General features: G+C 40.9%; 1 protein-coding gene across 2 annotated transcripts; it reads left to right on the plus strand.

The window, feature by feature from the left end:
* Positions 1–1,526: 1,526 nt before the first annotated feature.
* GLYAT (glycine-N-acyltransferase) lies at positions 1,527–21,241 on the plus strand. Of its 2 annotated transcripts, none has more exons than XM_036880366.2 (6): positions 1,527–1,829; positions 7,255–7,350; positions 16,939–17,046; positions 18,141–18,267; positions 19,598–19,769; positions 20,151–21,241. In XM_036880366.2, exons 2-6 carry the CDS (start codon positions 7,270–7,272, stop codon positions 20,551–20,553), a joined length of 891 nt encoding a protein of 296 aa, XP_036736261.2. In that variant the 5' UTR covers positions 1,527–1,829; positions 7,255–7,269; the 3' UTR covers positions 20,554–21,241. The 2 variants fall into 2 exon arrangements, with proteins under 2 accessions (XP_036736261.2, XP_036736268.2); XM_036880373.2 differs by lacking the exon at positions 1,527–1,829 and adding an exon at positions 5,491–5,818.
* The last annotated feature ends 1,952 nt before the right edge of the window (positions 21,242–23,193 follow it).

The raw sequence follows: 23,193 nt of genomic DNA on the forward strand, positions 1-23,193 counted from the left end.
GATGCTTGTTATCTCATACAATACAGCAAAAATAATGACCACAGAGTCAAGGAAGGGCAGAAAACATCCTTGGTTACCTGGTATGACAACAGTCTTTAGACAGCAGGGCGAACAACCCAGAGAAGTTAAGAGAGTAGGTGAAGGTAACAAGGGTGGTAGGGACCCTGGAATCTTCTGACTGAGGAATGTGAGGGCTGAACGGGACAGGCTAGGGGTGGTTTCTGGGGCTAGGGACAGGACTTCTAGTCAGCCTTTGTGAGATATGGACCCTGCTGGGACTACGGGGTCCACTCTGCTGATAGTGACAGAACAGCTTCAATAGCCTGTGGCCTCAGAGTAAAAGTAATGAATGATTATAATGACGTCAATCCCAGGAGATCAGACTGAGAATCAATATTCTAGGAAGGACAAAACCCTAGAGAGGACAGAGAAAAATGTGTGCAGATTTGTGCTCCGCTCGCTGGTCCATGGACTGGAAGCACACAGGCTTTTTTGACTTTCTATCTAGACACTAGACACTCCTGTCCCTGTTCCTCTGATGAGACTGACTCTTCTCCCCTTCATAATGAAGCTATCCACTCGCTTGGCATACAAAGGCATGGGTGACGAGGACAAGGACCCAGATGGCATCACTTTCCTCCTTGGCTGTTTCACACCGAGGAGTTAGGAATTGAAATATCTTTTCTATGGAGCCTCCTTTCTTTTCTGAAGATGGCTGGGCAAGTGTTAATATGGAGTAGCAGGCACTTTGGAGTGAAAAGGTACTGGGTTTAAATTCTATCTGTTCAAAGCAACCTAAGTGGCCATCAATAGATGAATGGATAAAGAAGACATGCTTCATATACAGAATGAAATATTATTCAGCCATAAAAAGAAAAGAAATCTTGCCATTTGCGACAGCATGGATGGATCTAGAGGGTATTATGCTCAGTGAAACTAAGCCAGGCAGAGGAAGACAGATACCATATAATTTCACTTTTTGTGGAAAAGCAAAAGAGAAGGAACACAACAACAGCAGACTCACAGGCATTGAGAAATGACTGGAGGTTACCAAGGGGGAGGGGAGGGGGACTGCTGAACCACTGTGATGTACATTTAATAACAACAACAAAATTCTATCCGTTCAGCCACATGGAGCCAGTTTCCTTCTCTATTAAAGAGAGGCTACGAAGCGCCCTCTTGAATCATTGTCGGGATATTTACCTGCAGCCTCAGAATGGGCAGGGGAGAGGGAACAAAAGCTTATCCTAAAACAGGAGGACCCTAACAGCTTTAGTCACTCCACACAAATAATTTTATTTTGTGCATATGTGTGAGAAAAGAGATCAGATTCTGCAAATCATACCACATCCCCATCTTTCCTAAGCCTTGCTCTTACCGTAGGTACCGGAGAATGGGAAGTGGAGGAAGAAGGTATTGCTTGCACAGTGTGATCCACTTTTCAGGGACCGCCTATTGGTTTCACACAGCTCTGGTTTGCAGAGACAGAAGGACCTGTTGGAGGAAAGAGCAGCATTGTGTTTTATAACGAGAAGCAGAGAGGGCACACTGACTGCCTCCCAATCCTGCAGATTCAGCTCCCTCAGCATAAGAACCAGAGAAAAAGGGCTGGATTTCACAAAAGCTGATGCCCAGAATTGTTTGCTGTAGTACAAGGTCCACAGTCCCAGCCTCTGCTCAGCAATTTCTGGAAGAGACATACCTAAACACACTCTGCAAGCCCAGCTGAACTGACTGTATCGAAGGGAAATTTCACCACCTAGAAGTCTATTCCTCTTCATTTGTTCCTGGGAACACCTGCAAAGATTGGTGTGGAGACAGCTTTCCAGGTGAGGACTTGTACCAAAAACATTTAAAAAGATAACCATTCCTTAATGATATCCTCTCCGCTCAAGTGAGGCAAATCAAAATGCTCATATTGTGTTATGCTCAGAATATAATAGTAAACATATCGATGGAAAATGAATAACCTTGAGCTAAGAAACATACACAGTAGACCCTTGAAAAACCTGGGGAGGTAAGGGGTGCTGACCACCTATGCAGTCAGAAATCTGGACATAACTTTTGACTCCCCAAAATCTTAATTCCCAATAGCCTACCATTGACCAGAAGTTTTATGATAACATAAACAGTTGGTTAATATGTATTTGGTACGTTATATATATATATACATATATACTGTATTCTTACCATAAAGTAAGCTAGAGAAAAGAAATGGTTTTTGAAATTGTTGCAAATCTCCAAAAAATGTTTCAATATATTTATTGAAAAAAATTCACATATTAAGTGGACCTACACCGTTCAAGCCTGTGTTGCTGAAGAGTCAACTATATCCAACATCTACTCTGCAAGTGGCAACTTGTTAGGTGCTATGAAAAACTCTTACAAGTTTCTGATCTGAACTAGTAAATGAACTAGGAAAGACCTGGGCACTTGGTGGTGAATGGACCACTGAATGTCTAGAGACAGTGCCGTCATTACCATATTTAATCCTTCTGGTTACATTACAAGGTAGTCAGGTTTTTTCTCTAAATGACTGATAAGAAGATTACTGTACCTAAAGTCAGAGAGGAAATAAGTGAGTAAGGACAAGAATACAGACCAGATTTATTGTTTATTCAAATCATATAATAAGCAAATTTACTTTAAAGATTTTACTATACTGTTACTACCAAGATCTTTTTTTTTTTTGTCTGTGTTCTTTCTTAAACTTATATGCATATACATGGTACATTCATTGCTTTATCTCCTACATTTTCTCACTTTAACACACTATCACGTGTCCATATGTATAGGTAGTACATTAATGTCTTAGAGCTGCATTTCCCTGAAAGATCATATTTTATATTACTTTTGCCTATTGCTGGACATTGGGATTTTGTTCAGTCCTTGGATTATGTTTGTGTGGCTTTACCAAATTCTGTTTACAACTTTTTTTCTTTTTTGAATTGTTTTCTTTGGATTAATTTCTGTGACTGGAATGAGTGGGTCAAAGGTTCTGAAGTTCACTGTCAAGGACTTTGGTCCAGTTCTGCCAGCTCACAGTAAGTGTGTCAGATCTCCTGAAGAATCTCTGTCTCTGCCATTTTCAGGCTACCCCGTTTTTGGGGCACCATGCTTGTCTGTTAGCACGTGTGTACAGTCTTGGAGGGTGGTTCCGAACTCTACACTTTTCAGGAAACACAGTAATATGACACCACAGATTCGACATCAAACTCTACAGTGCATCTTATACTTGTGTAACTTCCTTGTGAATTACCTGTAGATAAAAGAGAAGACTAGCCTTCAGAAATGTTCTATTTTTACAGTCCTGAGACCCTCAGATGTTAAGACAAGGGTGCCTCTACTCTGGTCTGGACTTTTCTTCAAGACATAACTTAGGGCAAAGCACTGAAAACCTTCCCCATGTCCAGCTTATATTATGTACTCAATACATATATGATGATTGAAAGAAGGAATGAGCTAACTAATCTATGCCTTTGGAAGGTGGAGTGACTAGACAGAGATTAATGCAAGCATTTCATGCCTTTACTCGTTCACTATCCATTTATTGAAGGAACACAATGTGCCAGAATCAGTGATAGTCATAATGGATAGGATAATAAATATGATGAGCTCCTTGCCCCGGAGTTTACAGTCTAGAAAAGTAAGAAGAATGAAACTAGGGAATTCCAACCAGAGGATAAAATGCAGAAAGGCCAGAGTGCTAAAGCAGACTCTGTACTGAAGAAATGTCCTGTCATCTTATGTGGTGGGGAGTAGCAACAGAAGAGTCTGGGAAGATAGACCACAGCCAGGTGGTAAAGAAGATATTTCCTAAGTGAATCTTTAATAAGCTCAGCAGCAATGGTCAAGGCACGCCACAGCCTCCCCCCTCTGGCCAAGTCCCTCCTCCTCAATCATGAAGGAGATGAAAGGGGAAATTAAGCAGCTGTTTTTTTATTTACCCCTCAACAGATTGACAGGGATTGAGAAAGGAGACAGAGGACACACACATGGGAAAATTAGGGACATTCACCAGTCCATCCATTGCTCAACGTGTTGAACAGCAGGACCCCAAAACATAGTGAAATATTTGTAACCTCCCACAGAAACAGACCAACACTGGTTCCACTTCTGCAAATCCAAACCTTTCACGACCATCCTGACACACTGCAGTCCGGAGCAGTCAAGCGGAAAAGCAGGTCCTGAGTCCCAGCAAGTCAGAGTGAACAAAGAACAATACGGTAGGAACCGATGCCTCAGAGCTAAACACTTAAGTTTGTCAATAACTTCTAGGCAAAGACCAAGTGGAACATACCTGTAACCCAACAAGTTTGGTTTATTGTCTGTCACCATGAGAGAGAGAGCACATCATGGAGAAATGTGATGCCTCTCAGGACGAGTGTGTCATGTGGGGCTTGGCAGGTGATTTGGGGAAGCATGAGGTTTGCTGTGGCTTGGATCCTCTCAGAAAGCTTTGCAAGTCTATTTAATATTTCTTTCCATGAAGCAGGAGGGCAACAGTAATATAGTAGCAGCCATTTGTTACCTGGGGAGAGGGGTGTTTGGCCACATTTGCTGATAAGATCGCTGATGTTACTACTGTTAATTCTTTTGGGATGCCACAAATCGCGCCCATATTAGACAATGAACCTAATAAACATTGTGTGTGTTCTGACTGCTCTCCCAACTGGCCATTCCCCCATCTCCCTCCCTCTCTGCAATAGGCCTCCCTATTCCCTGAAACACGATATTGATTGTAGGCCAATTATTAACACTGCAATGGCCTCTAAGAGTTCCAATGAAGAGTCACATGTCTCCCACTTTCAGACAAAAGCTAGAAATGATTAAGCTTAGTTAGGAAGGCATGTCGAAAGCCGAGATGGCCAAAGGCTTGGCCTCTTGTGCCAACAGTCAGCCAAGTGTGAATGCAAAGGAAAAGTTCTTGAAGGAAATGAGAAGGGCTGCTCCAGTGGACACGCCGATGATAAGAAAGTAAAACAGTCTTATTGCTGAGATGGAGAAAGTTTTATTGGTCTGGGTGGAAAATCAAACTAGCCACAACATTCCCTTAATCCAAAGCCTAATCCAGAGCAAGGCCCTAACTGTCCTCAATTCTGTGAAAGATGAGAGAAGGGAGGGAGCTGCAGAAGAGAAGTTTGAAGCTGGAAGACGCTGGTTTGCAAGGTGTAAGGAGAGAAGCCATCTCCACAACATAAAAGTACAAGGTGGAGCCGCAAGTGCTGATGCAGAAGCTGCGGCGAGTTACCCGGATCTAGCTGACGTCATGAATGAAGGCGGGCACACTGAACAACAGATTTTCAATGTACACAAAACAGCCTTATACTGAAAGAAGACGCCATCTAGGATTTTAATAATTAGAATGGAGATGCCTTCAAAGCTGATGAATGGCTTCAGTGTTTCAAAGAGCAAGCTGACTCTCCTGTTAGAAGCTAATGCAGCTGCTGACTTTCCATTGAGGCCAATGGTTATTTACTGTTCTGAAAATCCGAGGGTTCTTAAGAGTTTTGCCAATCCCACTGCGCCTGAGCTCTATAAAATGGAGCAACAAAGCCTGGATGACAACACATCTGCTTGACAGGAAATATGGTTTCCTGAATATTGGAAGCCCACTGTTGAGACCTACTACTAAGAAAATAAGATACTTTTCAAAATATTACTGTTCATTCACAGTGGACCTGGTCACCCAAGAGCTCTGACAGGGATGGACAAGGTTAATGTTCTTTCCATGCCTGCAAACACAACATTCACTCTGCAGGCCATGGATTAAGAAGTCATTCTGACCTATAGAAAGATTTCCACCAACTGCTTTCAGGTGATTCTTTCCTAGGATAAAGTCCAAGGCAGTTTCCCCTTACACAGATCAGTGACTAACCAAAGACTAGGAAATGGCTCTTCCCTCATCTCCAGCTCTCTCTCTCTCTCTCTCTCTCTCTGAAGCTCCACCCTGCCTCCCCCAACTCCAGTCTTGGCTTAAGTCAGTCAGGCCCCTGTGCTTTGACCAGCGTCCACTTCCCTGAGCTGCAGCCACCGAACAGTAAGCTGACGTAGTTCCAAGGCTCACAGTTTCTGTCTTGCTTTCCTCAGGGACCACAGTTCCACGCTGCCTGATGTCCAAACATATGGAAGTGTTGTTTCATCTGCATTCTTTAGTTTTGTCATTTTTTTTTAAGGTAGAGAAGTAAATCCAGATCCTGGGACCATCTCTTGGCCAGAACTTGCCCTTCTACATTCACAAAGCCACCCAGCTCTGGCCCGGAGCATGACATCTCACACACCGCCGGAGTTAATGCAACATCCTCTCAGCACACTTCTTGGGTGCCTTTGCTTAGAAGTAACTTTGTACTCCTCCAAAGATCACCATTCTGAAATAGGGCCCTGTGACACTCTCTTCTCTTCCTTTTTAATGTAGTTGGGATTTTATGGAATGTGTTGGTAATCCCAATTTTATGAAATGAGTCAAACACATAAAAATGCCTCTTTAGTACTACTACCTGGTAATGTGAATGATACACATCACAGATCCAAGAGGGAGGCTCAAAAATAGGGTAAGGCTCAGTAATAGGGTGAGAGGAGCAGCTTGACTATAACTTGGCAATTAACAAAATAGTTATTTACAGTTGAGACCCTGTCAACATGCCCTATGTTTAAAAAAAGACTGCATCAAAATACCATGCAATATGCAGCACTTTAATTCAAGCAAGGAGCAGGGGGAATAGGAGAGGGGAAGGGAGGAGAGAGAAGGAGGAAAGGAAGTAGCAATAAAATATTTTGCTTACTGCATGGCAGGCTCTTCTAAGCACCTCGTCACTCATTTAATCCTCACAAAACCTCTACGAGTTGCACAGCGCTATTATCCCATCTACCTCTGATGAACCCAAGGCCCAGAGTGGCTGAGTTCCTTTTCCGAGGTTACATGGATTATTACTGGTGGACTCAGAAGAATCACTGATAGCAACTAAATTTCAAAAGACTGTATATATATATTTTTTAAACATGTTAGTTAACCTAAGGTGAAAATAACAGCCAGAATTCCTCGAAGTGTAAGGAAGTGAATTAAAGTGTTCAGAAAGTGCCCCCTGTGCTTTCTGCCAGTCTCGTCCTTCCTTGGAGCTCGTGAGGACGTAAGTGAAGGCCACAAGGAGGAGACACTGAAAAGGGACCTGGTCATTGGCATAGAAATTGCTACTCCTGCTTCCGAGTCACCTCCAGCTCTTCTCATTCCTACCTTTTTCTTGGTTCCCTCTCCAGGCTAGGCTATCTTCCATGATGTTTGCAATGCACAGTGCCCAGATGCTTCAGACACTGGAGAAATCCTTGAGGACAAGCCTCCCTGAATCCTTAAAGGTACCAATGGAAACTTCTGAGGAGAGTGACAGAAACATTCTTTCTGTGCCAGGCACTACTGCATGTTTTCTCTCACTTGATTTGCATGACCTCTTTGCAAGATATGTGCTATTATGTCTATGTCACTGATGAGATGAAGGTTCAGTTAAGTGATTTGCCCAGCATTATATAAATAGTGAGTTGCAATGCTATTAGTGGCATGAAGATAGGAATGCCTGAGACCTTACACTGCCCTGTGCTCTGGGCTCTGTGATTCAAAAAGCATTCGCTTGACCCTTTCAAAGAAACCTTCCATAATAGCACTGGAAATCTGCCGAGTTCTCCTCCAAAGTTGGTTGAGATTACCTGCTAATGCTTAACTTGTCCTCCCTAAAAGAGCACTTGCCAGATGAGAGGTTAACCATCGTGAGGCTTCTTTGACATTAATAATAATGTAAGTCAATTCCTATTTTGACTTAAATTATCTCCCTTAACACAGTACGACTGATCATCAATCTCAGGGTTAATTAACACATACACATAAATACCTACATCCAGAACTGCACAAGCGCAACTCTAATGACAGGCTCAGGTCTTTGCTTGTGTTTTTCTTAAGCACCCAACAAAATAAGGTATGATTACAATTATAATCCTGTGAGTGTGTGTGTGATATATGTATGTGTGTGTGTGTACTTAGAAGAAAATTGTTAGTCCCTGAAACTTTTTTTGTAGAAATAGAAACTAAATTTCTACTCTTTTATAAGACACTCCTATGATATGCATTCATTTCAGATAAGATAAATGCATTCACCACCCTCCATCCCTAATAGATTGGTTAATGCCCTACTTTTAGGTACAAAGGAGAAAAATATGAGCAGTATTTTATTTGTGGATCACATGGCATCACTTTCTTTTTTTTTTATTAAGGTATTATTGATTTATACTCTTATGAAGGTTTCACATGAAAAAACAATGTGGTTACTACCTTTACCCATATTGTCGTGTTCCCCCCAATACCACATTCCAGTCACTGCCCACCAGCACAGAAAGATGCCATACACTATTTGCCTTCTCTGTGCTACACTGTCCTCCCCATGAACCCCCCAACACCATGTGTGCCAGTCATAATACCCTTCAATGCCCTTCTCCCTCCCAACCACCCCCACCCCTCCCCACCGCTAGTCCTTTCTTGCTGTCTGTGAGCCTGTTGCTGTTTTGTTCCTTCAGTTTTGCTTCATTGTTATACTCCACAAATGAGGGAAATCATTTGGAATTTGTCTTTCTCCACCTGGCTTATTTCACTGAACATAATATTGTACAGCTCCATCCATGTTGTTGAAATGGTAGGATTTCTTTCTTTCTTATGGCTGAATAATATTCCATTGTGTATATATACCACCTGTTCTTTATCCATTCATCTACTGATGGACACTTAGGTTGCTTCCATATCTTGGCTATTGTAAATAGTGCTGCAATAAACATAGGGGTGTATATGTCTTTTTGAATCTGAGAAATTATATTCTTTGGGTAAATTCCTAGGACTGGAATTCCTGGGTCAAATGGTATTTCTATTTTTAGTTTTTTGAGGAACCTCGATACTGCTTTCTACAATGGTTGAACTAGCTTACATTACCACCAGAGGTGTACGAGGGTTTCCCTTTCTCTGCATCCTCGCCAGCATTTGTTGTTCTTAGTCTGTTCAATACTGGACATCCTAGCTGGTGTGTGGTGATATCTCATTGTGGTTTTTATTTGCATTTCCCTGATAACTAGTCATGTGGAGCATCTTTTCATGTGTTTGTTGGCCATCTGAATTTCTTCTTTGGAGAATTGTCTCTTCATATCTTCTGCCCAATTTTTAATCAGGTTATTTGCTTTTTGGTTGTTGAGGCGTGTGAGTTCTTTATGTATTTTGGATTTTAACCCCTTGTCAGATACGTTGTTTACAAATATATTCTCCCACTGTACGATACCTTTTTGTTCTGTTCATGTTGTCCTTTGCTCTACAGAAGCTTTTTAGTTTGATGTTGTCCCATGTATTCATTTTTGCTTTTGTTTCCCTTGCTCAAGGAGATGCGTTCAGGAAGAAGTTGCTCATGTTTATATTCAAAAGATTTTGCATATGTTGTCTTCTAAGAGTTTTACACTTTCATGAATTACATTCAGATCTTTGATACATTTTGAGTTTACTTTTGTGGATGGGGAGAGACGTAATTCAGTTTCATTCTCTTGCATGTAGCTGTACAGTTTTGCCAAAACCTGTTGTTGAAGAGGCTGTCATTTCCCCATTGTATATCCATGACTCCTTTATCGTATATTAATTGACCATATATGCTTGGATTTATATCTGGACTCTCTAATCTGTTCCATTGGTCTACGGGTCTGTTCTTGTGTAAGTACAAAATTGTCTTGATTACTGTGGCTTTGTAGTATAGCTTAACATCAGGGAGCATAATCCCCCCAGCTTTATTCTTCCTTCTCAGGATTTCTTTGACTATGTGGGGTCTTTTGTGGTTCCATATGAATTTTAGAACTATTTGCTTTCATTCGTTGAAGAATGCTGCTGGTATTTTGATAGAGAATGCACTGAATCTGTAGATTGCTTTAGGCAGGATGGCCATTTTGACAATATTAATTCTTCCTATCCATGAGCATGGGATGTGTTTCCATTTATTGGTATCTTTAATTTCTCTCATGAGTGTCTTATAGTTTTCAGAGTATAGGTCTTTCACTTCCTTGGTTAGGTTTATTCCTAGGTATTTTATTCTTTTTGATGCAACTGTGAATGGAATTGTTTTTGTGATTCCCCTTTCTACTAGTTCATCATTAGTATATAGGAATGCAACAGATTTCTGTGTACTAATTTTGCATCCTGGAACTATCCTGAATTAAGATATTAGATCTAGTAGTTTTGGAGTGGATTCTTAAGTGCTTTTTATGTACAGTATCACGTCATCTGCAAAGACTGACAATTTAACTTCTTCTTTACCAATCTGGATGCCTTTTATTTCTTTGTATTGTCTGATTGCCATGGCAAGGACCTCCAGAACTATGTTGAATAAAAGTGGGGAGAGTGGGCATCCTTGTCTTGTTCACACTCTTAAAGGAAAGTCTTTCAGCTTCTCGCTGTTAAGTATGATGTTGGCTGTGGGTTTGTCATATGTGGTCTTTATTATGTTGAGGTATTTGCCCTCTATATCCATTTTGTTGAGAGCTTTTATCATGAATGGATGTTGAATTTTGTCAAATGTTTTTTCAGCATCTATAGAGATGATCATGTGGTTTTTCTCCCTTCTTTTTGTTGATGAGGTTGATGATGTTGATGGATTTTCTAATGTTGTACCATCCTTGCATCCCTGGAATAAATCTTACCTGATCATGATGGATGATCTTTTTTATATATTTTTGAATTCAGTTTGCTAATACTTTGTTGAGTATTTTTGCATCTATATTCATCAGTAATATTGGTCTGTAATTTGTTTTTTAGTGGTGTCTGCCTGGTTTTGGTATTAGGGTGATGCTGGCCTCATAGAATGAGTTTGGTAGTATTCCCTCCTCTTCTACATTTTGGAAAACTTTAAGGAGGAAGGGTATGAGGTCTTCACTAAATGTTTGATAAAATTCAGCAGTGAAGCCATCTGGTCCAGCGGTTTTGTTCTTAGGTTGTGTTTTGATTACCAATTCAATTTTGTTGCTAGTAATTGGTCTGTTCAGATTTTCTGTTTCTTTCTGGGTCAATCTTGGAAGGTTGTATTTTTCTAGAAAGTTGTCCATTTCTTCTAGGTTATCCAGTTTGTTAGCATATAATTTTTCATAGTATTCTCTAGTAATTCTTTGTATTTCTGTGGTGTCCGTAGTGATCTTTCCTTTCTTATTTGTGATTCTGTTTATGTGTGTAGACTCTCTTTTTTTCTTGACAAGTCTGGCTAGGGGGTTATCTATTTTGTTTATTTTCTCAAAGATCCAGCTCCGCTTTCATTGATTCTTCCTATTGTTTTATTCTTCTCGATTTTATTTATTTCTGCTCTAATCTTTATTATGTCCCTCCTTCTACTGACTTTGGGCCTCATTTGTTCTTCTTTTTCTAATTTCATTAATTGTGAGTTTAGACTGTTCATATGGGACTGTTCTTCTTTCCTGAGGTAGGCCTGTATTGCAATATAATTCCCTCTTAGCACAGCCTTCACTGCATCCCACAGATTTTGCAGTGTTGAATTATTGTTGTCATTTGTCTCCATATATTGCTTGATCTCTGTTTTTATTTGGTCATTGATCCACTGGTTATTTAGGAGGATGTTGTTAAAACTCCTTGTGTTTGTGGGGTTTTTCATTTTCTTTGTGTAATTTATTTCTAGTTTCATACCTTTGTGGTCTGAGAAGCTGGCTAGTATAATTACAATATTTTTGAATTTACTGAGGCTCTTTTTGTGGCCTAGTATATGATATAGTCTTGAAAATGTTCCATGTGCACTTGAGAAGAATGTGTATCCTGCTGCTTTTGGGTGGAGAGTTCTGTAGATGTCTGTTAGGTCCATCTGTTCTAATATGTTGTTCAATGCCTCTGTCTCCTTATTTATTTTCTGTCTGGTTGATCTGTCCTTTGGAGTGAGTGGAGTGTTGAAGTCTCCTAGAGTGAATGCATTGCATTCTATTTCCCCTTTTAATTCAGTTAGTATTTGTTTCACATATGTAGGTGCTCCTGTGTTGGGTACACAGGTATTTATAATGGTTATATCCTCTTGCTGGATTGACCCCATTATCATTATGTAATGTCCTTCTTTGCCTCTTATGAATTTCTTTGTTTTAAAGTCTATTTTGTTTGATACAAGAACTGCAACTCCTGCTTTTTTCTCCCTATTAGTTGCATGAAATATCTTTTTCCATCTCTTTACTTTCAGTCTGTATATGTCTCTGGGTTTGAAGTGAGTCTCTTGTAGGCAGCATATAGATGGGTCTTGTGTTTTGATCCATTCAGTGACTCTACGTCTTTTGATTGGTGCATTCAGACCATTTACATTTAGGGTGATTATCAATAGGTATGTAGTTACTGCCATTGCAGGCTTTAGATTCGTGGTTACCAAAGGTTCAAAGGTTACTTCCTTACTATCTAAGAGTCTAAATTAACTCACTTAGTATGCTATTAAAAATACAGTCTAAAGATTCTTTTCTCTCTCTCTTCCTCCTCCATTCTTTATGTATTAGGTATCATATTCTGTATTCTTTGCCTATCCCTTGACTGACTTTAGGGGTAGTTGATTTAATTTTCATTTGCTTAGTAATTAACTGTTCTACTTTCTCTACTGTGGTTTTGTTACCTCTGGTAATAAACACCACAAAAAAAACAAATTACAGACCAATATTCCTGATGAATATAGATGCAAAAATACTCAACAAAGTATTAGCAAACTGAATTAAAAAATACATAAAAAAGATTATCCATCATGATCAGGTAGGATTTATTCCAGGGATTCAAGGATGGTACAATATTAGAAAATCCATCAACATCATCCACCTCATCAACAAAAAGAAGGGAGAAAAACCACATGATCATCTCTACCAGCTATTTACCCTTAGGAACACTTCCATCTATAGCTGTCCCTCCAAAATACACTCTAGAAATGGTTTGTGGGAGGTAAATTCTCTTGGTTTTTGCTTATCTGGAAATTGATTAATCCCTCTTTCAAATTTAAATGATAATCTTGTGAGATAAAGTATTCTTGGTTCCAGGCCCTTCTGCTTCATGGCATTAAATACATCATGCCACTCCCTTCTGGCCTGTAAGGTTTCTGCTGAGAAGTCTGATGATAGCCTCCTGGGCTTTCCTTTGTATGTGATCCTTTTTCTCTCTCTGACTGCTTTTAATAGTCTGTCCTTATCCTTGACATTTGTCATTTTAATTACTATATGTCTTGGTGTTATCTTCATTGGGTCCCTTGTGTTGGGAGATCTCTGTACTTCCATGGCCTGAGAGACTATCTCCTTCCCCAGTTTGGGGAAGTTTTCAGCAATTAGTTCCTCAAAGACACTTTCTATCCCTTTTCCCTCTCTTCTTCTTCTGCTACCCCCATAATATGAATATTGTTCCATTTGGGTTGGTCACACCATTCTCAATATTCTTTCATTCTTAGAGATCCTTTTTTCTCTCTGTGCATCAGCTTCTTTATATTCCTCTTCTCTAATTTCTATTTCATTTATTGTCTCCTCCACCATATGTAATCTGCTTTTAAAACCCTCCTTTGTCTTCCTCAATGATTGGATCTCCATCCTAAATTCATTCCTGAGTTCTTGAATATTTTTCTGTACCTCCATGAGCATGGTTATGATTTTTATTTTGAAATCTCTTTCAGGATGATTGATTAGTTCAGTCTCACTAGATCCTTTTTCTGGTGTTTGTGAGGTTTTGCTTTGAACCAGGTCCCTTTGACATTTCATATTTGTATGTGGCGCCCCCTAGTGCCCAGAAGCTCTACTCTCTGGAGCTGCCAAGTCCCTGAAGCGATGTTGGGGGTTGCATGGGAGAGATGCTGGTGCTTGGGGTGAGAAATGAGCTGTTTCCTGCTTCTTGGCCGCTATGCCTGTCTCCGCTGCCAGAACTAGTTGGCTGAACACACAGGTGCAAGCCTCTATGCTTTGCATTTGTAGTTGCTATGAGCTGGCCTTCCCTCTGGATGGCCTGACACCAGGGCAGGTTTGCTGGTTTGCCAGCCAGGTGCAGACTGGCCTGGAGGAAGGTGCAGCAGGCTGCATATCACAGTGGGGTCCTTGAAGCTGCATAGCCAGGCAGCGGGATGGAGTGCCTGATGATCCTGTAAGTTCCCAACCTGCTGGGAAGAGTGCACCTGGACAATTTTGTCTACCTGTCCTTTCTCCTGAGTAGTAAGCGCTGTGTAATCCTTGTCCCTTTAGCAGCCCTCTTGCTTTTAGGAAGTCTCTGACTGCCTGCCCAGAGCAGCTGGATATGGGTCCCTGTTTTCCACAAGCAGGTGGAATCTCATTCTCTCTAGGTGTTCTGCCTGTCTTAGCTTTCCAATCCCACTAATCACCAGAGTACCATGCAATGTAGGTTCGTGCTCCCAGAGAAGATCTCCAGGGCTGTGTTCAGTAGTCCCAGGCCTCCACCCCCTCCCCACTCCATTTCTCTTCCTCCTGCTGGTCAGCTGGGGTGGGGGAAGGGCTTGGGTTCCACCAGGTCACAGCTTTGGTACGTTACCCTGTTCCATGAGCTCTGTTCTTTTCTTCAGTTGTATGCAGTCTGGCCCAGCCTTCTTTCCTGTTTCTCTTGCAGGATTAGTTGTGTTAATTTTATTTTCGTATTATATGTGGTTTTAGGAGGAGGTCTCTGTCTCACCTCTCATGCTGCCATCTTTAATCTCTTTTCGGCATCACTTTTATTTATTCATAATAGATTAATGAAATAACTCACCTTTTTCTTTATTGCTATAAAAAATTACTTCAAATAAACTAATCTGAAACTAAAGTCACCCACTTTGGTAGATTCCTGCTAACATTAATCTCTGTTACCTAATATTTAACTGCTTTTGCTTGATAATCTTTAAGATCCAGGCAACCTCTCAGAGAGAGACAGTCAATTTACTTTGGAGATTACATCAGTTAGACACCATATGGGCACTTGCCTAAGATACTTCTATGCTGAGGAGCTGTTTTTAAAAACTCTTCAGGCTACCATAGACAATATATTGGAATACATTTCTATGGTGACAGAAGCAACTACACATCCTGGTGAGCATTTACCAATGTATGCAGTTGTGTGGTCACTGCATTTTACACGTGAAACCAATATAATGTAAACTGTATTTCAATTAAACTATATCTCAATTTAAAAATAAAGTAAAATAAAATAAAACTGTAATCCTAAGTGCAGAGAAAAAATTTTTTTCAAGCTTTTAAAGGTTTTCTTCCATGCTCTGTAGTGTAGAATTTTGTGACATAAATTTCTCTTTCCTGCTTGTATTAAGTGGACCCTAAACATTTTGAGAAAATTTGGTGCTTCCCAAGTGTTCTTTCTTGGAGCATCTCTGCAGTAAGATAAGGTGGCCCTCTGGGCTCTTCAACTTTCATGAAGGGTTAGAATTCTTCTCTTTGGTTACATATTAACAATATATATTTTCCCCTAATTGAAATCTAGAATATTTGTAGGCCAGGTTCTTTTAATGGAAGTATAACATAGAAATCAATACTCACTTGCGTCTCAAAAAATCCATCCATTCTTCTATGTGTTGGATGATAAATACATTTTATTATCTGTGTCAACTACAGTTGAGTCATTCTTGAGTAGCTGTCTTGTCTGTTCTGAGTTCAGCAGGAAAAAAAAGAGTTTTAATGATTTAGGCCATGGGAATAAGAAAGAATAACAGCTCCACATTATTTTCAGATCTTGTAATGGATAAGAATGTAGCGCAAATCAAGTCCCAAATGCAAATGTGTAAAAAAATAACATCTACATTTTGCCAAACTACAATGAATTTCTATATCAAGCCTCTACTCATGGCTGAAAACAGAATTCAGATAAACTCAATCAACCTAGAGAGATTTTTTTTCTTTCTCCCTGGTTTAGCATCGACTTGATGTTAGCATGTGGCAGGATGGAAAGATAGGCATAGTCCTTGGTCATCATCTATCAGTGGTGGAAATCATGAAAGTGTACACCATCTTTTTGACCTATGGTCATATCCAGTTTCCATGCTGGTATCCACTGCAGGATTCTCCAACCCCCAAACCACAGGGACATCTCATGTCCACAGGCTTACTCCCATTCATTCTCTCTCCCCTCGTCCCTCTTTCTTACAGCCTGTACAACATGGTGGGGGTGGGGAATCCAAGACAGGATCCAGACTATGAGTCCCCTCAGCCCATTTTCTTGAGCACTATGCTGTAGCCTCTGCCTTTGGGTGGGAAGTTCACTGAACCTTTCCAGAGGGTAATGTGAACATATATGTTAAGGAGTTTTAAACATGTGTATAATCTTTGAACCAGCAATTACCCTTCTGAATATCCTAAGAAAATTTCAGGTGCCCTTGCAAAGATTTCTGTGCAGGCATGCTCTGTGAAGAATTATTTGTTAAACTGAAACACTGGAAACAGCTGAAATGACCATCAATAGGCAAATAAGTACATGAACTGTGGGACATCCACATAATGGAATCTTATGCAGCCATTAGAAAATAAATGAGGAGTCCTGTGTTTATAAACCTAGAAATATGCCCATAACACATTCAGTGGGGAAAAACACCATGTACCAGATTAATTTATTTTTGTAAAATTGTATATCTCTTTGTGTATGAATAGAAGTCTGGAAAAAGGTAACATTAAATCCTAAAATAAAGAGTGGTGTTCTTAAAATCGTCAATTTATTTGTTCTAATTTTCACTATATGTATGTATGCAATTCATATTGGATGGGGAGAAAAAGCTCTTCTTGTCTGAGGTTTAAAAAAAACGTGTACATGAAGACTGTTTGGCTTCAATGCCCTATTTGTCCCTTTTCCACCATAAAATTTCATTTCATAGAAATAATCCTTGTCCTGACCAAGCGAGGCTCTTTCCCATCCCTTCCTAACAATGACCCTCTCACTTTCTCTGGATGCTGCAGGTTTATGGGACTGTCTTCCACATGAACCAGGGAAACCCATTCAAGCTAAAAGCCCTGGTGGACAAGTGGCCTGATTTCAATACAGTGGTTATCCGCCCTCAGACGCAGGTAAGGTGTTTGATGTAGAATGAACATGCTTCTGTGTTCTTACTTGCTGCATGCCTATCAAGCACCTGAATTGTAATAAATCACAACACAGTGTGAGGTGTGCAAGAACAGCAGATATGTAACAGAAATAGCACAGGCAAAAGCAGATTCAACTACAGAAGTGGGACATGGAGTTTGAAGGATCAGGTTAGACACACTTCTTTGTGGCGGTTTCATATGAACTGGATTTTGTAGATAAATGTATTGCTTGTTAGGCTGACAGGGAAAGGGGGACTTTTCTAAGAGAAAATAGCAAGGGCAGAGATATGAAGGTCTGAAACAGGACAGTGAATTAGGATGATTATAAAAAGCGGACTTACAATACTAGAATTTCTATATACAACTTGGGGAAACACTTAAAAATTGGTGAAACTAAATAGTAAATACATTACAAAGCTTATTTTAAAACATCCAGTAAAATTATAAATTTATAAAAATACAAATATTATACTTTTCATATACAAATACAAAGCTATTTTAAAACCACTAAATTAAACAATAGGTAAAATGAAGAAATTCATATTAATAAAAACTGAACTGAAATAAAATTATCTGATCTTTTATCTTCAATGTGGGCTTAAGGAACAACATGTGTCAGTGGTATTATTGTTGACTTTTGAGTGTATTTTTGTGCAACATTTTCCAATGATTTAAAAAAGCTTTCTAATTCTGCATAGTTGTGGTAATATTTTCCTGTGTCTCCTTTCTCCCAATATCTCATCTGTTATTTAATAATTTGAGGGGATTCAAATTTCTAATTGGTTTAAATGTGGATTATTTTAATCCAGAGAGATCTATAACCAAATTTAATATTATGTTCATAGTTTTAATGTAATATATGGGTAGATAATAGTACTGTTCTGCCATTTTCCATCATAAAATGAATACCTGAATCTGTCATCTTGAACTATGGTTTAAGTGTTTCAGAAATACTTGTAATGCACCAATAAAAATATATGAGTACTTAAAAATATGATAGCATAATGGAATTTAGAAAAAAAGCATTCCCAAATCATGAAATAAAAGGAATATTCCCCTTCTCCTGACAATAACAGGAGATGACAGATGATTTTGATCACTACACCAATAGTTACCAAATCTACTCCAAGGACCCCAAGAACAGTCAGGAATTCCTGGGCTCCCCGGAAGTCATCAACTGGAAACAGCATTTGCAGATACAAAGTAAGTAAGAGGGATGGGATGTGTGCTGACTCACGTCTCTGTCCTGAACAATTTTCCCCATGACTCATATCTCCTCCCAAGCTCCAGACCCTCAGCCTGCTGTCTATATTTTGAGTCAGCTGCAATTATACCTGTAAAGGGGGTCAAAATACCCTTAAAGTTTGCAAAGTTCATAGAAGGACCCATAACATAATTCCTTGATAGCCAAGGATTTATTGCATATTTTGCATACATGTCCGGGCTCCCTTAGGGTGACTGGGTGCCAGGGCAGAGATTCCCCTAAGCTTTCCATTCCTGCAATAAGAATGACAACTCACGCCATAAAGCACCTGCCAGATCCTGAAGGACAACTGCCCTGGTTACAAGCATGCCCTTCGGACTCAGACGCCCTAAGGTCGTATCTGCCTGTTACTAGCTAGGTGATCCTAGTCACATGATCTATCCTCTCTGAGATCATGATTCCATATACAAAAACAAGGATAATCATGGTACCTAACACACAGGGACACTGAAAAGATTAAATGAAATCTTGAATAGGAATTGCTTAGACCTGTCAATGTATCAGTTACCTTTTGCTGCATGGCAAACCTCACAATTCTAGGACTCAACAATTCAGGTTGTGTTTTCCGAGGCAGTTCTGCTGGTCTGCTGAGGGTTTACTCAGCTGCGGCCAACCGATGGGTGTGCTATGGGCTGGTTGCTTTAACACGGCGTCACTCACCCATCTGAGTGATTACTCTGCTGTCAGTGCTGGGGAGCATCTGTCCTTGGCAGGCTAGCCTCGGCCTATTCATGTTGTGTTTGTCTTGAGGTAATCAGGAACACAAAGAAGGGGCAAGCCCCAGGGTGCAAGCACTTTTAAGCTTCTCCCTGCATCCAGTTTGGTGAAAGCCAAGTCATATGGCCGAGGTCTGTTGCAGTGAAGGAGGAAAATGTTCCAGGGAATGGATACAAGGAGATGTGGGGTGAATTGTGGCCCCACTGCTGCAACATTCTACCACACTTGGGAATGTAATAAGTGCACAGTAGATGTCGGCTACCATGTTTTTATGCATCTCCTTTGATTATCGAAACTACATGATTACATAGCCCAGAAAACTTATCATTGTCTTGGTATTACCACTAATGGCATGACTGTGGTTGAATGAATTTCTGGGCACATTTTCACTTACGTAAAGCAGGTAAAACTGCACAAATCCTGACCACGTGGCCCAGGTCACAAAGCAGCAGCACCAAGCCCAGAGCCAAGGTTTTCTGACTGTAAATCTGCTGGAGAGCTTCTCCATAGACTGTACTCATGTCGCTGCATCTCTCCTTCTGTCCCAAACAGGTTCACAGTCCAGCCTGGATGAGGTGATACAAAATCTTGCAGCCAGTAAATCCTCACAAGCCAAGCTCACACAGTGTTTTCTCTATATGATGGCTGAGACAATAAAGAAACTGGCTCCTTCCATGATGGATGTAGACAAGCTATTGACCAGCAGTGGCAAACCCAAGGCCATGTGAGTTTGATAAAAGTCACTCTGTACTGCTCACACCCCTCATTACTGAAGTAGCCTCTCAGCCTCTCTCCCTGCTTTCACGCCGGCCTCGGCATTCTTCAAAGCACCGGAATCGTTTTTGGCAAAAAGATAATTCAGACCGTGTTCCTCTCCTGCTTAAATACTCCACCCTTTCCTTTCTCGTGTCCCTGGTTTTCCCTCCCTGCTCACTCCTTCCAACACTGGTTTTCTTTCTAACCCTCTGTCATCACAAGCTCACCCAGACACCAAGACTTTGCATTTTGTTATTTCCCCTGCCTGCTCTGCCTCTCAGGGCAACAGAAGTAAGAAAAATATAAACCTCCATTCTCAGACTTTACTCTTCTCTTGGAACCTCTGCAGCGACCAAGAAATGTTTAAACTCTCATCCCTGGATGTTACCCACGCTGCCATGGTGAATAAATCCTGGCACTTCGGTGGCAATGAGAGGAGCGAGAGATTCATCCAGCGCTGCATCCAGACCTTCCCCACCACCTGTCTGCTGGGGCCCGAGGGGACGCCTGTGTCCTGGTGCCTGATGGATTACACAGGAGAGATGCGCATGGCTGGTACCCTGCCTGAGTACCGGAACCTGGGCCTGATATCGTATGTCATCTATACCCAGACCCAAAGTCTGAACAAACTCGGCTTCCCCATCTATTCTCACACAGACAAGAGTAACAAAATTATGCAGTCACTGAGTCACAGGCAGAATCATATCCCCATGGCCTGTAGCTGGAACCAGTGGCACTGTGTACCTCTGTGAAGCAGCCCTGAACCCCTTCCTGATGGTGTCACAAGGGCCTGGGCCTTTGACTGGAGGAGGAGACAGGTGGACAGAAAGAATAAATTGTAATTGTAATCATCAGTAAAGCTGTGAGGGCTGGGGAGGCACCATGAGTAGCCAATGGGACCAGGCCTTGCTGATGGGATTCCCCAACCTGTACCTGTGGAGGCAGCCATGTTCTCTGGCAGTGGCCCCACCTAGAGGAGCTCCCCACACTCCCCAGATCTCCGTCCCATTCCATCATCAGCTGCATGTTGCTCAGATGCCTTCTCCCTGAACTCCCAGTGCATGGACTGGCAGAGCCTTGCCAAATCTTCCAGGGGGTGGGTAATATTTTCTGGGCATTCTGACTTATTCCTCTATCTTCTATGGCCTTTCCCTTAGTGATCAGCAAGTGGACCCTGTTCATTAGTTCTTACTAGGAGCCCAGATAATCTCCTCTGACTGCTGCTTTATAGGTACATGAAATATATTATTCACGAATACATATGAGATATTGGGTTACATATAAAACACGTGATGGAGCAGAAAAAGTTATTAAGAGAAAGACTGATATTTGCTTGTCCTCTCCTCACTCCCACACCAGGGAAAATGACTCAGTGTTGTGTCTGAAAGCAGAGCTTTTCAAATCCACACAAATAATAAAGAGAGATCACGTTTGATTGTACCCATTGAAGCTAAGTGGTTCATGACAGGGAAAGCACTGGGTAAGCTGCTAGGGAAGGGAAATGGGAGCCTCCAGACCCAGGGGGTGGATATGCGTCAACAGTTGAGGGGGTGTACAGCACAGCGTGGACACCTACTGCTCCACTGACCTCAGACATCGCTCAGGAAGCCTGAATTCAGTGCAGGTCAGACAACTGTTTCATGGGAGAGTCCAGTATGTGGGTATGGAGGGAGGTTCTTCCTGGTAGGTACAGGTTAGCTGGGAGTCTCCCACCGGACATTTCAGGAGAAACAGCACTAAGCCTCAGCACTGGGCAGCAGGAAGCACTGAAGTGAAGGGAGTCACGTGGATTAAGAACCGGGTCCCCTTTGGTCCACCTATGCCTGCAATTAGGCTATGGCACAGGGAATGAATTCCCCCCCACATGCACACAATGACTGAGGTTTAATTTCTTAGCCAGCCAAGGAAGTGAAGGCTCAGTTCAGAGCAGGGTTTCTTGGCCTCGGAACAATAGACATCTTTGATTGGAAGTTCACTGTGGTGGGGCTGTCCTGTGCACTGCAGAATGTTTAGCAGGATCCAGGCCTCCACACACGAGATGCTAGTGACACCCTATATCTCAGTTATGACAATTAAAAATGTCTTCAGATACCGATAAATGTCCCCTGGAAGCAAAATCACCTCTGACTGAAAACCACTGCCCTAAACCAGTGGTTCTCAAATAAGATGCTTCAGAGTCACCCAACAGGCTTGTCAGAATACAGACTATGGGACCTAACACTTTGATTTTCTAATTCAGTAAATCTTGTAGAATTCCAGAATTTATATTTCTAATGAGCTTTCAGGTGTTCCTGATGCTGATGGTCCAGGGACCATGCTTTGAGAACCATTGATTTGGAGAAATAGAACATATTTTATTCCCTAGACCTCTAGAAGATGTCACCACTGAAGCATTTTACTTTTGCAGTTGTAGTGTAGATTTGTGTTCTAATTGACTCATAGCATTATTTAAAACTCTTAAAGCCTCTATAAATGTTATTAAACAGTGCAACGGCAGACACCAAGCTATCCTTTCACTACTTCCCTATAAAACCTGAAGACTAGAGAGCATCAGTGATGTTTTAATAAAGGAAAAGAAAATTTTCAACTATTGAGCGCTGTGCAAAGAACTGTCCAGCATAACTGTTCAGCCGGGTTGTTTGAAATCTGACCTGAAAGATCTTTGATATTTAGAGAGACTTTTTTCCTGTCCTCCATGGTCCCACATCCAAGGGCACATTCTCCGTCTACACTGCTTAGCACAGCACAGCTCATCCCCTGCTCCTTGTCTTCCTCCTTCACACCACCCCGAGGGCAGTTACATCTACACTCTGGCATTCTTCAAAGTTCTTTAAGAACTAAGATGGGACTTCAGCACATAGAAGCTGCCTTTTACTTACACTTTTTTTTTTTTAGTGCCTCTGTCAAGAGTAAGAAAGATGATATTCCTTATGTTTTAGCCAGACCTATGCTGTCCTGCTGAATTAAGATCACCATATATACTGTTGGCTTCAGGGGGTTGGGAGTGAGGGACGATGGAATAACACAGCAGATTCAGCATTTAAGACTTTGGCATTTAAAACAATTATGCTGCAGAAAACAAATCTCTGATTCAAAAAGATATATGCACTCATGTTTATGGCAGCATTACTTACAATAGTCAAGATAAAGAAGTACCCAAGTGTCCATCAATCAATGAATGGATAAAGAAGAGGTGGTACATATACACAATGGATGTTATTCAACCATAAAAAAGAAATACTGCCATTTGTGACAACATGGGTGACCCTAGAAGATATTATGCTAAGTGAAATAAGTCATGCAGAGAAAGACAAATAACATTATTTCACTTGTGAACAGAATCTAAAAATGAAACAAAACAAAATAAACAAAACAGTAGACTCATAGACCCT

Source organism: Manis pentadactyla, chromosome 9 (assembly GCF_030020395.1).
Source record: "Manis pentadactyla isolate mManPen7 chromosome 9, mManPen7.hap1, whole genome shotgun sequence".
Taxonomy (NCBI): domain Eukaryota; kingdom Metazoa; phylum Chordata; class Mammalia; order Pholidota; family Manidae; genus Manis; species Manis pentadactyla.

Bases quoted from the DNA above. Each gene is read 5' to 3' on its own strand.
- GLYAT (XM_036880366.2), top strand. From the start codon at position 7,270: ATGATGTTTGCAATGCACAGTGCCCAGATGCTTCAGACACTGGAGAAA. The intron at 7,351-16,938 runs GTACCAATGGAA...TGGATGCTGCAG, and splicing joins GCCTCCCTGAATCCTTAAAG to GTTTATGGGACTGTCTTCCA. The intron at 19,770-20,150 runs GTGAGTTTGATA...GAACCTCTGCAG, and splicing joins AGTGGCAAACCCAAGGCCAT to CGACCAAGAAATGTTTAAAC.